This window comes from Cylas formicarius, unplaced genomic scaffold, assembly GCF_029955315.1.
Source record: "Cylas formicarius isolate icCylForm1 unplaced genomic scaffold, icCylForm1.1 PGA_scaffold_1__22_contigs__length_36826433, whole genome shotgun sequence".
Lineage (NCBI taxonomy): Eukaryota > Metazoa > Arthropoda > Insecta > Coleoptera > Brentidae > Cylas > Cylas formicarius.
This window is the reverse complement of record NW_026844264.1, coordinates 13,614,043-13,629,891: the sequence shown is the minus strand read 5'-3', so window position 1 is coordinate 13,629,891 and position 15,849 is coordinate 13,614,043. Positions and strand designations below refer to the sequence as shown.

The window sequence follows — 15,849 nt, the reverse complement described above, 5'->3', positions numbered from 1 at the left end:
CCAACGAATACACCGACGCAGTTAAAGAAAATAAAGCTCCGAGACGATTTTCAGTGGCGTAATATACGGAAAAACCTTTTTGCGCGTCTTTTTCACGAGCAGTTCGCAGTATATCCGGGGCTGCTAAAAACCTATCCGCGAAGCCCTTGTATAAATACATACGAAAACAGAACAATATATAGCGGAGACCGGGACACGAGGGGAAAAGGAACGAGAGCCTTGTTAAGGCGATAAATTTTCTTCGCCGAATGTCGCGGGCTAATATTTTCATACTTCTTTTCGGATAAATTGGCGTGGAGACGTTTGACGACAAATGGTCTCGTTTCGACGGAGATATTAGAGTTTGTTTCGAACGGCTGACACAAAATAAGCGTTGGTAATTTTTTTAAAAAAATATTTAGGTTTATTGGCAGGTGTCAATAAAAATACTGAAATTTTTTCAGCTTCGATGCCTAGAGTAAAATAGAATATATACAAAAATTATAAATAATACTATAACTAACCAAAACGTGACAAACAAAGATTGGAAGCGACAGAGATGGATTTTCTATAAAGTTGTGGAGTATTACGGATGCAAAGAATTACAAACAACAAAATAGAATGAAGAATGAATGTGCAAAAAATACTATCATAAGAAATACAGAGACTTAGGAAGGATTTCCAGAGGAATGGATAAAACAAGTTGGGAAGGAAACAGCGAGAAGATAAATTGAAGAAAGGAAGGAAAACAAGATGCGAGAGACAGATAATATAAAGTTGATGGTTGAGATGAAATAAAAACCCGCATTGTTTAACATCAGATATCACAATCAGCCAAATTCAGAAATCTAATCAAATGGATAAAACAAGTTGGCAAGGAAATAGCGAAAAGATAAATCGAAGAACAAGAACTTTGGAAAATGGATAAATCAATATAATGTGTCTAAAATGTAAATGAAAAATAACTCGTTTTTAAAATAACTTTACGTTCTATTATAGTGTTTTGTGAATTATATTATTATTTTTAGTTTTAACTTTTACTGAAAAGTTAATTTTATAAATATTATTTAGCAAATATTAACTTAATTTGTAATATTTAATAAAGAAATTAATTTAATTCAGTTAATCTAATACCATTATTAAGTATACATTTTTCCGTCTCTGCTTTTGTAAACCTACACTAATTGTATACTGCAAATTAGGGTTTAAAAAATAAGGTCACGTAACTTTTTAAAGTTAAAAAAATATATTCCGTATTTTAAATTGAAAATTCTTTAATCTTCCGATTACGCTAGGCTACGTACTTTCTGGCAAACTGAGGCGTAATTGCAATCTATGTCGGGTAAATATTATCTGCGTTAATAGGAAATGGAACGATGTTAAAGGCCCAGAGAAAGCTTTGCGTATTTACGTTATTTACAAAATTTGCACATGCGCACTCAAAAAAAAAGCCCTTTTAACCGTGCTTAGTTAATGTTTATCACTACATAATTGGTTGGATGGTTATCACCGGCTACTCTCAACTATAAATTGAACCTAGATTAGATTAGATTAATAGTTGGGAGAGCTAGCAAACAGCCTGTCCGTCACTGCGACCCAGAGGATCTATTGTGACTCTCTCCATAAAGGGCTTTATCCAGGTTCGTCTCTCTAACCAGACTCCACAACTTCGATAATGGCTCCCTCGTATAGCTCTCTGCCTCTGGTTTGGTATCGCCCAGCAGTTGGAAACGGACTCTCGCTAGGCCTTCGCAGTGGCACAGTACGTGTGCGGCTGTTTCCTTCTCTTCCTGACAGAATCTACATTCTGTGTTTTCTTCCACTTCCATCAAGCGTAGATGCCTGTTAAGCCTGCAGTGACCCGTCAGCAGACCTACCATTATTCTTACGGCTTTTCTATTGTAGCTTAGTAGGTCCGCTGTAAAATTGGCCGATGGGTCCCTTAGGAATTCCTTGGCCTGTCTTTGCCCCGGCATGTCCCGCCACCATCGTCCGGATTCTCGGTCCATCCAATCCCTGATGGCTGTTTTTGCAACGGGTTTGGTCACCCGACAAAAGGGTTCTGGTCCAATCAGGTGCATTGACGACCCTTCGCGGGCTGCGTCGTCTGCGCCTTCATTACCTTAATGTCCTCCGTGCCCCGGTACCCATGACAGAGTAACTTTGTTATGGCTTGCTATCTCGTTTAATGCCTTATGGCAGTCCAGAACTAACTTGGATGTTATTTTATTAGATTGCAGGGCCTTTATAGCCGCTTGACTATCGGTGTAAATTGCAATTGATTTGTTACGGATCTTCCTCGCTTTTATTTCCCTTGAACAGTGTTCTAGTGCAGTGATCTCTGCTTGGAACACTGTTGCTAGCTTACCCATTGGAATAGAGATTTTCCTTTTCGTCCTGGGTTCATATATTCCGGCTCCTACTCCTTGAACCTAGCTTAAATCAACAATAAAAACATTCAATTACTACATTTGACGTATGTTAAGTTAATATGAAAAATTAAAATTTAATTGAATTATTTTTCTTTAATCTATTATTTCCAATACTGAGATAAGCAGAACGATGCAATAGCAATCAACGTATTGTTTGATCGCCCATAAATAAAAGAAATCCTAATCCATTTAAGTCCTTCCTCTCTATACGACGGAATAAAATTTTAATATTACGTCGTCGGGCAAAGTGGTATCCTAGTTCTACGTGAAAGAATGGCCGTAATAAAAGTTCCATTAGGACGTTTCATCAGCGATTTGTTACTATGTATCTTTTTTATTAAACTCCGCGTTTCGAGACCCCGCTTTCGATAATACGCCAACAAAAGGCGATGAGTTTTAATTTAATCGCAATACTAATTCGATTTATAAATAGATAACAGTCCCGATCGATTTTCTTTGGCGTTTTCAATAAGACGAAATCTTAGACGATAATGGTTCACCGATGCCAATATTTGCTAGCTTTTACTATTAGCGCTCCTAAATCAATAGCGTTCCGAAATACTTCATTAGCTTGGCTCTAAAAGCATTTAAGAGACAAATAATGAATAATGAAGTTGTTTGCTTATATTTTCCTTTTAATACCCTTAGCAAGTGGGCGGGTGGAAGGGGGCGGGAGTATCTCCGGTAACTCCGTTAACAAAATATTATTTTCGTTTCAATTAAATTCACCGATTTATTCCGATTTCTGGAAGCGATAACGAGCGATACTCAATTTAGTAACAAACTTTTGGGGCGACTTAAATATTGTGTGCTTTGTTGTTATAGAAAATACGTTGGATTTAGGGAAAAACAATATCATGCTTCCTTTGTTGTATACTTAACTCGTTTCATCGGCATTTTAGCCGTGTCTACCCCAAGGCACATTCCGGAAAACGAGAGAGCTCACAGAAGCGTCGGAGCATAAAAGTTGATTTGAAACGTATATTAATATTTCCGGACCTTAACTTTGTACTTTCCTTTTAAGAGTGTAGACAGTTACGAGTTAGAAGATTTAACATCTCAAAATAACTGATGACTTGAGACGCTTTATCGAGCTATCAAGACAAATTTGGATAATTTATATGATCTTAAAGACAAATAAGCAGAATATAGTAAATGTCCTTTTAATTGCGGTAAAATAGCAATGAGTCTTTGGAGTTTGTTTTCGGCCTACGGAGATTTTATAATTTGCACATCTGGATGTCTATAAAATAGACAATCCGTTTTAATTCCCCACAACTCAAAGATGAATATTGCACACGTCTACAAGATTAAACTTTTTGACAGATGTTTTTATTTTGAAAACTGATTTTATGTAATTTTGGTAGGCTGATTTCATAGATTATATGCATTTATTTGTGTCACGTAAGGTTTTTTTGCAAATATTAAAGGAAAAAAAAACGATATTTCTAAAATAATTTATTTTTTTATTCGGTAAAAAATGGAATCCTAGTTATAAAAAGTGAAAAAAAAACTTTACTCGGACTTTTTTGAGTGAAATCGTCGTCTTTTTGCGTGTGTTTTTAACGGCATATCCTGTTTTAATATCCAGCAGTATTGCCGTTCCATTTCCTTAGTGTCCTGGTGAAACCTCTCTCCCTGTTCTTCGCTAAGTGCTCTAAGATTATCAGAAAAATAGTTTAAGTGTGCAAACGGGAAATGCACGTTCAAATTCATATGACAACCCAGATGATGACGTGTTGTAACATATTTTGAACAATACTTTCGTAGTTTTCGTCCTTAGAGTTCCCAAGAAACTTATCAATTACTTCTTTAAACCCCTCCTCGACATTGCGGTCCAACAAAAATTTCTTCTTTTATTTATCTTGACATCAATTTGACGCCAATTTTTACACCAAGATAAGCGTGGTATACATTTTTCACAAAAGAAGTTATAGTTTGCCTTTGGTTTACTACGACATAACTACCACAGATATAACAAAAGTTATTTGGATCGTTCACCCAGTGTCTTCTTACCATATATATATATATATATATACGTTCTAGAACACTACAAATACGCAACAACGAAGACAACAACAGCGAACACTGTAGTACGACCACGACAACCAAACTGCGCATGAGCAGGTTACAACGGTGTATTGACGCTTCTGCGCCACCTCTGTTGCTTTACACAGAAATCTAATGTTATCCAGTGTTGCCAAATCATATTTAATTTCATAAAAATCAATTCGTTTAAAAATCATGCGTAACATGGAACAAACATGTTCATGTTATTGGTATATGTATTAATAAAATAATATTTTAAGATATAGAGCGCAATAAAAAACTGACGTGATTGAACAAAATTATGGCGTTTTTTGGAAAAAGGGCCCCCAAAAATATACAAATAAGCAAACAGCTTTCAAACCTCAAAATCACTGTAAACCTGTGTCATCCTTTTGACGCACTAAATGCGATTTACCCACTGTCAAGTACGTATACCTCAGATTTCTTAGGTTGCTTGCTCTGCAAATGTAATTTGTGCCAAAGAATTGCCTATTTGGTAAGACTCCAATTTAGTGTAATGGATGCCGCCTACGAAAGAGATAAAAAAAGATAAATAAAAACATCGGGACCGTTTCCTGAAATAAATTTCTCACGCGGATTTCTCTTACGGCGATTGTGATTATATCAACCCCAGCTCTCGGTTTATAGTTAAACGGTGCAGTGTTTATCTTTCGAAAATTGTTAACTATGATATATTGCAAATGCCTGTTGACGTAATTGAGCGATACACCCACTATCCCGTCTCCGAATCAAATTATTGCCCAACAAAGACATCTGAATCACAATGCACGTCGTCGAGTTTTAAATTGGACACTTTTTTCAACGAGATAATTTCAATCTCTATGGCCCGGCATAATCAGCTTTTTCTCTTTATTAATCGGTCCGAGCTTCACGGTAATTTAAATCAGCATTATCCGCGGCTTTAGAACTGATGCTGGCGCCTTCCGATTTTACCACGTTTCCTTTTATAGTTTCGTTTTTTCATCCACTACTGTGCAGTACTCGCAGCAACATACAGATCAGAAATTGGTTGATTTAGAAAACCTCATTCTATTTTCGCCGAAAACACTAAGGAAACAAAAATATAAAGTGCAGGTTTATCAGTTTCAAATGCATTGCGTAAACATGAATTCGTACAATGCATGTAGTACGCAGGTACGCTGAAAATTAGTGCATAAAAAAATTATACTTAACTGTTATAGTGCAAAAATTATCCCTACTTCAGCTCATAACCTAAAGATTAATGCCAATAAGTCACTGCCCATATAATTTAAACCACAAGAACAAGTAAAAAAACATCTAAAATTAACATTCATTTATGTGGATGTATTTTTCAAAGAAACTTCCACGGGCTACTGTAATACTTTTTACAAAACTTCTGGATTCCTCCTGCGTCGGTTTTTGCTGAGTCGAAATTGCTGACGTTTCGCCAATAATCCTGCTGGCTTCTTCAGAGCTTGACTGAAACTGGCTCGTATTTTACTCTGTACCTGCTTATATATTGTTTGAGGGGAGCGCTAATGAGGTTCTCCAACATATTCTCTAGCAAGATATCCAGCTTCCTTATTAGAACCCCTTACAGGGAAAAATGACAGTTTCGTACTTAATTCCTTTCTCTTCATTGAACAATTAAAAAGCATTACATTAGATACACAAGATGTTCTAGTTAGTTTCGACGTAGAATCCCCAAGTTTCTATTCCTGAAACTCTCGACATCATTTCAGATGTATTAAAATTCGAGAATCTGGAACCAAACCATCTCGTATTTTTCTTATAACGGTCAAATTTTTGAACAAACGTCGGGAGCAGCTATGGGTTCTCCACTATCACCGGTAATCGCGAATATATTTATGGAAGCCTTTGAGAAGAAAGCTCTCGACACCTTTCATCTAAAACCAAAATTATGGAAACGCTACGTCGATGATACTTTTGTTATTTGGCCTCATGGTCAAGAAACCTTAGTAGATTTTCTTAGACATTTAAACTCGATACACCCTAACATACGTTTTACCATTGAGTTGGAAGCTAATAATAACCTTCCATTCTTAGATATTCTTATCAATAGAAAATCAGATCTAACATTGGGTCATTGTGTTTACAGAAAACCTGTGCACACAGACCGATACCTTAATGCATGGTCACATCACCATCCGGCCCAAGAACCATCGGTTATCAACTCTCTTGTTTACAGAGCCGTAAAACTATCTCAGCCCGAGTCACTGAAAACAGAATTGAAACATCTTATCTCTGCTCTTCTCACTAATAATTTCCACATTAAAGATATTAAGCGTTCCATCAAAAATACACTTCACCACAATCTGCCTATAGCATTGAGGCCGAAAGCAATCCTACACTTGCCACTGTGGTCGTTCCTTACATTCAAAACATCACTGATCACATATCAAAAGTTCTAAAGAAGTATAACGTCAAAACCAGATTTACCACTTGTAAAAAAATTTCTCAACATCTGCGGTCCGTCAAAGACAAAATTCCATTTGAGATGCCAGGAGTTTACAAAATTCCATGCATATGCGACAAAGAATACATTGGAGAGACCAGACGAAAAATATCAACTAGGCTCAAAGAATACGAAACAGCCTTACGACTAAGACATCAGCTGTTGCAGAACACACTCATGAAACCGGACATAAAATTTTATTTGATAAAACTAAAATTCTTGCATGTAATCAGTTCTTCTACCAACGAAAAATCCGAGAATCTATAGAAATCTATAAGCAAGCTAACAATCTTAACCGCGACTCAGGTCTCTACCTGTCACCAATTTAGGAATCAGTCATCCGAGACAATGTTTATGCCCCTACTTAGCGTCCAGAGTAAAATGCGAGCCACTTTCAGTCAAGCTCTGAAGAAGCCAACAGGATGATTGGCGAAACGTCAGCAATTTCGACTCAGCAAAAACCGACGCAGGAGGAATCCAGAAGTTTTGTAAAAAGATGTGGATGTAGCTTAAATTATATAATATAGTGGTTCCACTGCAGGTCGTAAAGATGGTTATTACACTCACTCACTAACCTGCACTTTGCACAATTTTCCTTCTAAGTGACATCCACACAAGTAACTCCTTTTTGCCTGAAAATTTAATGCGATCTGGATATTATAAATCTTGTGCATACGTATATTGAATAGGCCTTCTCAAATTTTTCTCATAGTTGCTTCATAAGTTTCTGAATTATCAGCTTTAGTAGCTATATGGGATGTGGAGTTAAAAAATGACTACCTAGGAGTCACGACGTCAATACTTACACAAATTATCACTGTCTGAGTCACTAATTATTATATGCTAACTCAGACTCTAGAAAGTTCAGAAAGATTTCGGCAAATATTCGTACAAACGTTAAAAACCAATGTACCTTCCCATTTGTGTAAAAAACTTTAAGGGGAATATGACAAAGCTCTTAAATTCACTAACGAATTAGTGGTAGATTTTGTAAACGAGTTTTGTTTTACTTAATTTGAAAAAAAAAACAAAAATGCTGACATGGTAATAAAGACGATTTTTTATTATAATGATATGTGATATTGAATTTTTCTTGATTTCTTGAGTCTATGTACATGAGTGTTTCTTTTTTGTCAATTGTCGATATTTGATATTTGTGGGTGGAGGTTTTATCTCTTTCTTATTTTTTGGACAATAAAGTAATACTGACAATAATTTCATTCATTTTTGATTCTTTACAATTTGCTCCTGGTAACATTGACATGGCTTCAAAAATTTTCATTTCGCACATATATAATGAAAAAAAAAAATTTCAAATCGCTCTTACCGCTTTCAATTGTTAAAGTTATAAACGGCCGCTGCGTGTGGGTCAAATAAAAACCGTACTACTTTTCGGTCTTGGTAGTATTTTGTCGTAGAAAAATTACTATTGATTGGCCTGTTCGTGCATTTCGCTCAAATTTCATTTTTCGTTTGACATTTCCCATTTCGGGACCCGTACCGTCGCCAATTACCGCGGAAAGGTTCTCCAAATGATAAAAATTGCTTTAGATATTTGCCAATAAGCGAAATGTCGCTGGATAGCATTTCTATGACATTCAGAACGGTATTGTTTCTTTGTTACTAACAGTTACGATCGAGACGAAACGTATCCTGGTGGAATGTCACGAATCGTCTCCAGTGGTGCACCGTTTCATTTTCGTTGCCCATTTCTCGCACTGGACAACGAGAAAACGTAATCAAATGTAACAATTTTTCGCATTTAAGAATTAGATCGTTTCGTTGGGAACTGAAATAGATGCTGATTACTGGCAGAAATGATACGATGAATTCTCAGCGAGACTGTCTAACCTAAATAAATTCTAGAAAATGCACAGCACGGGCTTGATAATTAATTGAAGTTCTAAGCTAAACATATACTCTATGTCTGTATCATAGTTTTGCGTTTTGTTTGGTGTTTAAAGTTTTTAACCATTTACCAAACCATATTAAAATCCCAATCATTCCCGTTTCTCAGCGATGAGGTCAATTAGTTCCTTATTGGTGAAACTCTCAAAATCAACTTAAATTCTAAGGTGTGTTGTACCAGTGTAGCCTTGGCATTTGCGAATTCTCCGTCTAGATAGAGTTTTTCTCGTGCCTCAGAACGCATGTATTTGGACGTGTGCATTTATTTGTAGCTGATAAACACCAATAGAAAATCTTATGTATTCTGTTATTGAACTTTATAGACATCAACCATGCATCGCTTTTAATTAGATGGAAAAGGCTGTTAGTTTGAGAAATTGACTGCCTACCATTGAATACTTCCTTGCCTATTTAAAACAATGCCATTACTGATGCTGATTTTCATTGGTTTTCTTTAATATTCAATTCCTTGCTCATCTTTGACCGATCCGCGAGCCAATTCTCGGCGACCGATCTTTAATTTAGTAATCTCCACTCTTGTGAAATTTATATTCAAGCCCGAAGCTTTTTTCGTCATTATTCTTCACGAACGCAACGGCAAAGATTGTATCTCGCACGTCAGGTACGAGAGCGAATGTTTAGCGTTTCTTATGGTGGAACGCCAGTCACTGTGACTAATTCATTATCGTTTTACTCGAGAGGCATTTTTTAAAGATTATGGCTACATAAGACGCATTGTCTTCGGATCGGTTACGGTGTTTTAAGTTTGTTCACCTTTTTGTAGGGCCACCAACGTTTATAAAGATGCCCTATGGCAAAAGGTGTGAGTTGTTTCGTTATCGCAGACATTCGCTGACCGTTCGATATACAATTGCCACTAACGTAACCAAACAAATTAATAGCCCACGTTTCCCATAGAGGCAAATTAATACATTTGATTACTTGCTTCCTTTGTTTTCCGCTTACGAAATATTATTATTTGGTCGATATTTAGTATAGATGAGTGAATAATTCCATTCATAATTTAAGCAATAAAATGCTCATAAATAATAATAAAATAATCACAAAGAACAACAATATTATCAGGATTTTGATGTTTAATGTTCGTTTTTAGATTGTACGATCGGAATAAGTTTCAATGATGCCTAAACTTTTATTTTCAAATAATTTGAAATTTTGTCAAAATATTAGTTGATTTTTTCTCACAATTTAAAAAAAAATCCCGACTTATACAGGGTCCAAATATTTATTCTAATCCAATAAGAAGGTGAAGTGGCTACACATTGATTCGTTTAGATGTAACGCCACATTTTTTCAGCTTACCAGGGAATGTACATTTTAATTAACCATGGAATGGTATTAAGATGTCGTGTATCTTAATGTTCGCGCTTTCCCATCTGCATTTAGTTGTCTCTGATATTTACGTTTTTTATATCTATTGATTTCTCGTCTCGTTTTGCTGTATAGTCCCTTTATAGAGTGGTCTTTAAAATTAGACGTTTGATAAAGTACGAGATACTTTTTTTTTCATCCCTTCTAAGATTTCGGCATATTTAAAAACTAACTAATTACGACAAAACACGAATAATGACAATAATAATAAGTGACATTAATTGTCGATAAACCTGTATTTTAGCCAAGTTCACCATGGATAAATCTTACCAATAAGCTCTTCCTTTGGATAAATCGTCACACAACATAATATTCGAAATTTCATCAAGTGCATAAAATAATCAAAGCAAAATGAGATAAAACTAACAGCTTAGTGAAATTATCTAACATAGATGCAATAAAACTTTTATTTAGATAAAACACCAAATGGAAAGTTAAGACTACATTTCATATAGACAAAATTCAAAATATTGTTTTGACCTTAGAATCCACACATCGTTTCATTTACAGAAATATAGCTTTGATTCTTTTAGCGCCTTTTGAAGAACCTGTATAATTAGGAAATAATTTCAGATAGTAACAATAACAGATCTGCACATATTCCATACCTTAAACTTTTTGAAAACGCTGTATTTTGGCTTCAATATTGCTATTTTCTTTCAAAAATATATGAAATAATGAAATCATTGCCACAAATCTGTCAACTAACACAAATTACATTTAGACAAAATCCCAATTATTTCAGATTCATTGGGACACTAGTTTTAACCTTAGAATCCAAAAATTCTATAATATACACGAAGTTCGATTTACAAAAATACAACTTTGATACTTTTAGCACTTTTGAGACAACTTGTATAATATGATATACACACACATATCTCATGTGTTAAACTTTTTGAGACCCCGGTATTTTTGGCTCGCAATATTTTCTTCCAACAATACATGAAATAATGATTATTACTACCAATCTGTCAACTAACGTAAATTATATTTTTACAAATTTCAAATTATATAAGATTCATTAGGAGACTGGTTTTGAGCGTAGAATCCAAAAATTCTAAAATATACACAAAGTGCGATTTAAAAAAAATCGACATTGATACGTTTAGAACTTTTGGAACAACCTGTATAATAAATATCCCATACGTTAAACTTTTTGAAAACCCGGTATTTTGGCTACAGCATTGCCATTTTCTTTTAACGGAACGTGAAAGGATGAAATCATTGCCACAAATCTGTAAACTAACCTAATGATTTTTCTCAAATTTTTGCCTGATGCAATTATTCATTGGTTTCAGAAGCGGACAGCTCAAAAAATGCTCCCGTTCTTACTGATGATGACCCTGCCCGGGCCGATCTTGGCTGGAAGCGTCCTCGGTTGTCCCACGGGATGTATCTGCAACGACGACACCTACGTCGTCCAATGCGAACGAAGCAAGCTGGACGTCATCCCTATAACTCTGAATCCCGCCATTCAAAGGCTCGTCCTGAGGAATAACAAGATCAAAACCGTCGACGCGGCGTTCCAATTTTACAGGGACCTGCAGTACGTCGACTTGTCGAGCAATCACCTAGTCAACATCCCTACCAAGAGTTTCTTGCACCAAGAGAAGCTCCAAGAGCTTCATTTGAATAAGAACAAACTGTCGTCGATCAACAACAAGACCTTTCAGGGTTTAAAGTCGCTGACCGTGCTCAACCTACGCGAGAACTTCTTGGAAGAGCTGTCGCAGGGTATTTTTTCCATACTGCCGAAGCTCGAAGAACTCAATTTGGGCCAGAACAGAATTTCCTTAATACATCCCCTCGCGTTCGACGGTCTCCTAGGTTTAAGGGTTTTATATCTGGACGATAACTTGTTAACGTCGGTGCCGACGCCCTCGTTCTCAGTCATGGGCAGTTTAGCCGAACTACATATAGGTCTGAACGCTTTTTATTATCTCCCAGACGACGCCTTTAAGGGATTGGGTAAACTTGCCGTTTTAGATTTGAGTAGCGGTGGGGTGGCCAATATAAGCGAACACGCGTTCAGGGGCCTAAGCGGACTGCGAAATTTAAATCTCGCCGACAACAGGCTCCATCAAATTCCGACCGTTCAGCTGGCGTATTTGTCGCGCTTGGAAGAGCTGACGATCGGCCAGAACGAATTCACCGCCTTGGAAAAAGGCTCGTTTAAAGGACTGACTAATTTAAGGAAACTAGATGTAACGGGTGCTAAAAACTTGGAGCACATCGAGAAGGGTGTATTCGGTGATAACTTAAATTTAGAAACGATCGTTTTAGTTAGCAATAAAAAATTGGAAAACTTGGGCGAGGGCGCTTTGGTCGGGTTACCGAACTTGAGGCATCTAGTGTTGAGGGAGAACTCGTTCAGGAGTCTTCCCGAATCGGTCACGTCGTGGAACGAGCTGCGGGCGTTGGAGCTCACCGACAACCCTATCAACTGCGACTGCAAACTGTTGTGGCTGCTGAATTTAGCCAACACGAAGAACCTAACGAATGTCCAGTGCATGAGTCCGATGCAGTTGAAGGACCGGCCCCTGAAAACGCTCACGCCCGACGATTTGGGATGCTCGTTCGGTGATCCGCGCCAGCAAGTGATCGTCGTCACTTTTTGCGTGAGCGCCGTCATTTTGCTCGCCGTGTTGGGACTTTTTTTTTTTCGTTACCGAATTAAAGTGCGCGACGCGCTCAAGGACTACAAATTCAACAAACGCGCAATCAGCCGAAAGGAACACGAATACCAGAAGACCTTCTCCGACGATGACTATTTCGTTCGCGCAAATCAGCACCATCTCAAACCAATACCAGTAACGGAGTTGTAGCTAGAGTTGAGCGCGCCGCCCTCTGGGGTATTTTGTCTAGAGGGTGAGGGTAGGCGTGCTAGGACTCCTCGTAACTTGGGGGGGACGCTCCCCGTGACTGGCTTCACTTACATTCACACTGGGGAATCGTGTAGGGCGCATTCGATGCGTACCTTGAACGTCGACACGGGCAACAGGAACGGATTCCCGCAGTGCCATGCCGACCTGTATCCGCGAGTGGGATAAAGACAGCCGTAGGCCCATTCGACTCGTCGAGCAATAAGATATTGAATCCATTCCAAACAATGTGATTTTTACGAAATAGAGAGACTGTACAGTTAGACGCTAAATATATATTGTTTTTTCTGAAGAATTTGCGTGAACGTGCGTGTGAGAGAGAGGGAGAGGTGGAGCGAGAGCAACGAATTTTAGTTTTTTTTTATCTCATGAGAATTCTGTGATACCGCACGTTCCCCGCGAGGAAAAGAGTATCATGAATTCGTTGTGAAATAAAAATATGGAGGATGCACTAACAACTCTTTTTCAAAACGCGGCTAAACGGATTGTTCCTAACATACAGGGTGCTCATAACTTAGAGCAATAGGTAATTCTGTAAAGAGAAAAATATACTAAATTCAGAATTAACGGACTTGGGAGGGCTTTTTCATACTTGCTTTTTCCACTATTCCTCAAACTTATCAATAGTTTACTTATACTACTTATTTGCGAGTCAATGTACTCAATAAATTATATCAATCAGATGCAAAATACTAAAAATGATGTATACCTCCTCTGAACGGCTCACTTAATGCTGAATTGTTTTTTAAATCATGTTTTACCTCCGTTCCTACTAGAAAAGAAGTTCTTTGTATGTGCTCTTTTAGCATCAACAACAAAAGCAAAGGAAATTAGTCGGAAACTATTTTACTATTCTATTACTGGTTGTAATTATTTTCCTATATTTTTGTAAAGTTTTTTAACGAAAATGTGAAAAATTATTAATAAGTAAAAACAGTCATTTAACAGCGTCTCTAGATAATAAAGAAATAATGAATTTTTGGGCTAGGTTGATAGGAAATTAATTTCTTGTTTGGTTGAGTTTTGGATAATTTTATTGCCCTTTTCAGGACTCTAAATAAGATCACATGTACTTAAACTAATGGTCATTACTTAACCACTGTACATTAACACACTTATATCAAATAATAGGAAAAACAAACAATATATATATATATATATATATATATATATATATATATATATATATATATATATATATATATATATATATATATATATATATATATATATATATATATATATATATATATATATATATATATATATATATATATATATATATATATATATATATATATATATAAACTAATCAAAACACGTAGGGGCCGGAGAATCATCCTTGTTGAGAGACGTCGTTTATTTTTGGTCGTATTTTAGCTTTAATTGTTGTTTGTCAATAGTTTTCATTTTTCTTTACATATATAATTAACCAAGGTCGAAAACCAGTCGCAATAGACAATTTGTATTGCTTTATATACATTTATTTATTTTTTTCCTTTCCTTAGATTTTTTATTTTTGTTTTTTATTGTTTCATTTTTAACATTTTTGTTTTATATAAATGTGTTATTGTAATTTGGTTCAGTTATGAACAGTATTTTGCGAACCCGTGATCTCTTTTATAGTCCTAAAAAATGCATGTTTTCTAAATACATTTATTTTTTCTAATTCCTTCTGTAAAATGTCCAAGTATACACGGATCGAGGGTGAGGAAAGTGTCATTTTACGAAGTCAGTTACGTTACCTGCGGCTGCGAGCCAATTCGGATATCTCCGAGATATTACTCACGGGTTTGATAGCGATCGGATGTTTTCGGAGATATTACAAACACCCAAAACTCTTAGTTTTCTTAATCTCGTACAATGTCAAAATAGAATCCATTTTAACCCATTTTCCCTACAACCTGTATATCAAAAGGAACCCCTCCATTTTTTTTCAAACTGATAAAAAATTCGCCCTTTAAAGTTTGAACGAGCACTTGGTAAATTAAGTCGAAAAATTTATCGTGCGTCGCCATGTTGAAACAAGAATTGTTAGTCATTTTAGCTGAGAGAAATTGTACACTGGCATGATCACAAATTTTATAATTTATGAGAGATTAATCGAGTGTGTATAAATGGATTGCGTAGTTCGTGTCGTTATTTTTTTGTGTATAGCATATTTATTTGCCATTGTCTATATCATTACGGAAAAACACCAACTGCAGTGCGACATGTACATTTAACAGGGATGGCTATAAAAAGTTATGTAAATGAAAGTTTGGACGTTGAAAATGTGATATTTTATGACTGCATGCGATCGCGTTTGGCGAAAAATTTGCTTGTTTGTTTAGTTGATTTGCCTTTATTTCGATTTTTATGTGTACAATATTAATTATCAGTTCTCTAAAACATCTAAGAAGTTGTTCGTTATGTTTCGGCTATTTGTCTTCGTTTTCCGCTTATATTTTGTTAATTTATTGTAAAATATTGTACAAATGAGCTATGCCGATGTAGTCATCAAATATGCAGCTATAGATTTCTAGATTTTATATTTTCAGAGACATTTGAAAATATTTAAATCGATGTACTATAAAAAGATATGCAATATTTCTATAATATATGACTGTATATATTATACAAAACCTAGTAATGTATATTTATTTAATTTTTTTAGATAGACAAAAAAGGTATGCACCGGCCCCTAGTAAGAAACAGAATATTGTGAGATGAAATACCTGTATGAAATATTTTGTATTGCGTTTAT

The 15,849-nt window shown here is 36.0% G+C and overlaps 1 protein-coding gene across 1 annotated transcript in view; it reads left to right on the top strand.

The window, feature by feature from the left end:
- LOC132697088 (insulin-like growth factor-binding protein complex acid labile subunit) overlaps positions 1 to 14,241 on the top strand; it is a 92,778-nt gene extending 78,537 nt beyond the window's left edge. Inside the window, exon 3 of the mRNA XM_060662366.1 lies at positions 11,520 to 14,241. Coding sequence (XP_060518349.1) covers positions 11,520 to 13,046 — 1,527 coding nt within the window. The 3' untranslated portion in view covers positions 13,047 to 14,241. The remainder of the gene's footprint in view (positions 1 to 11,519) is intronic.
- Positions 14,242 to 15,849: the final 1,608 nt, after the last annotated feature.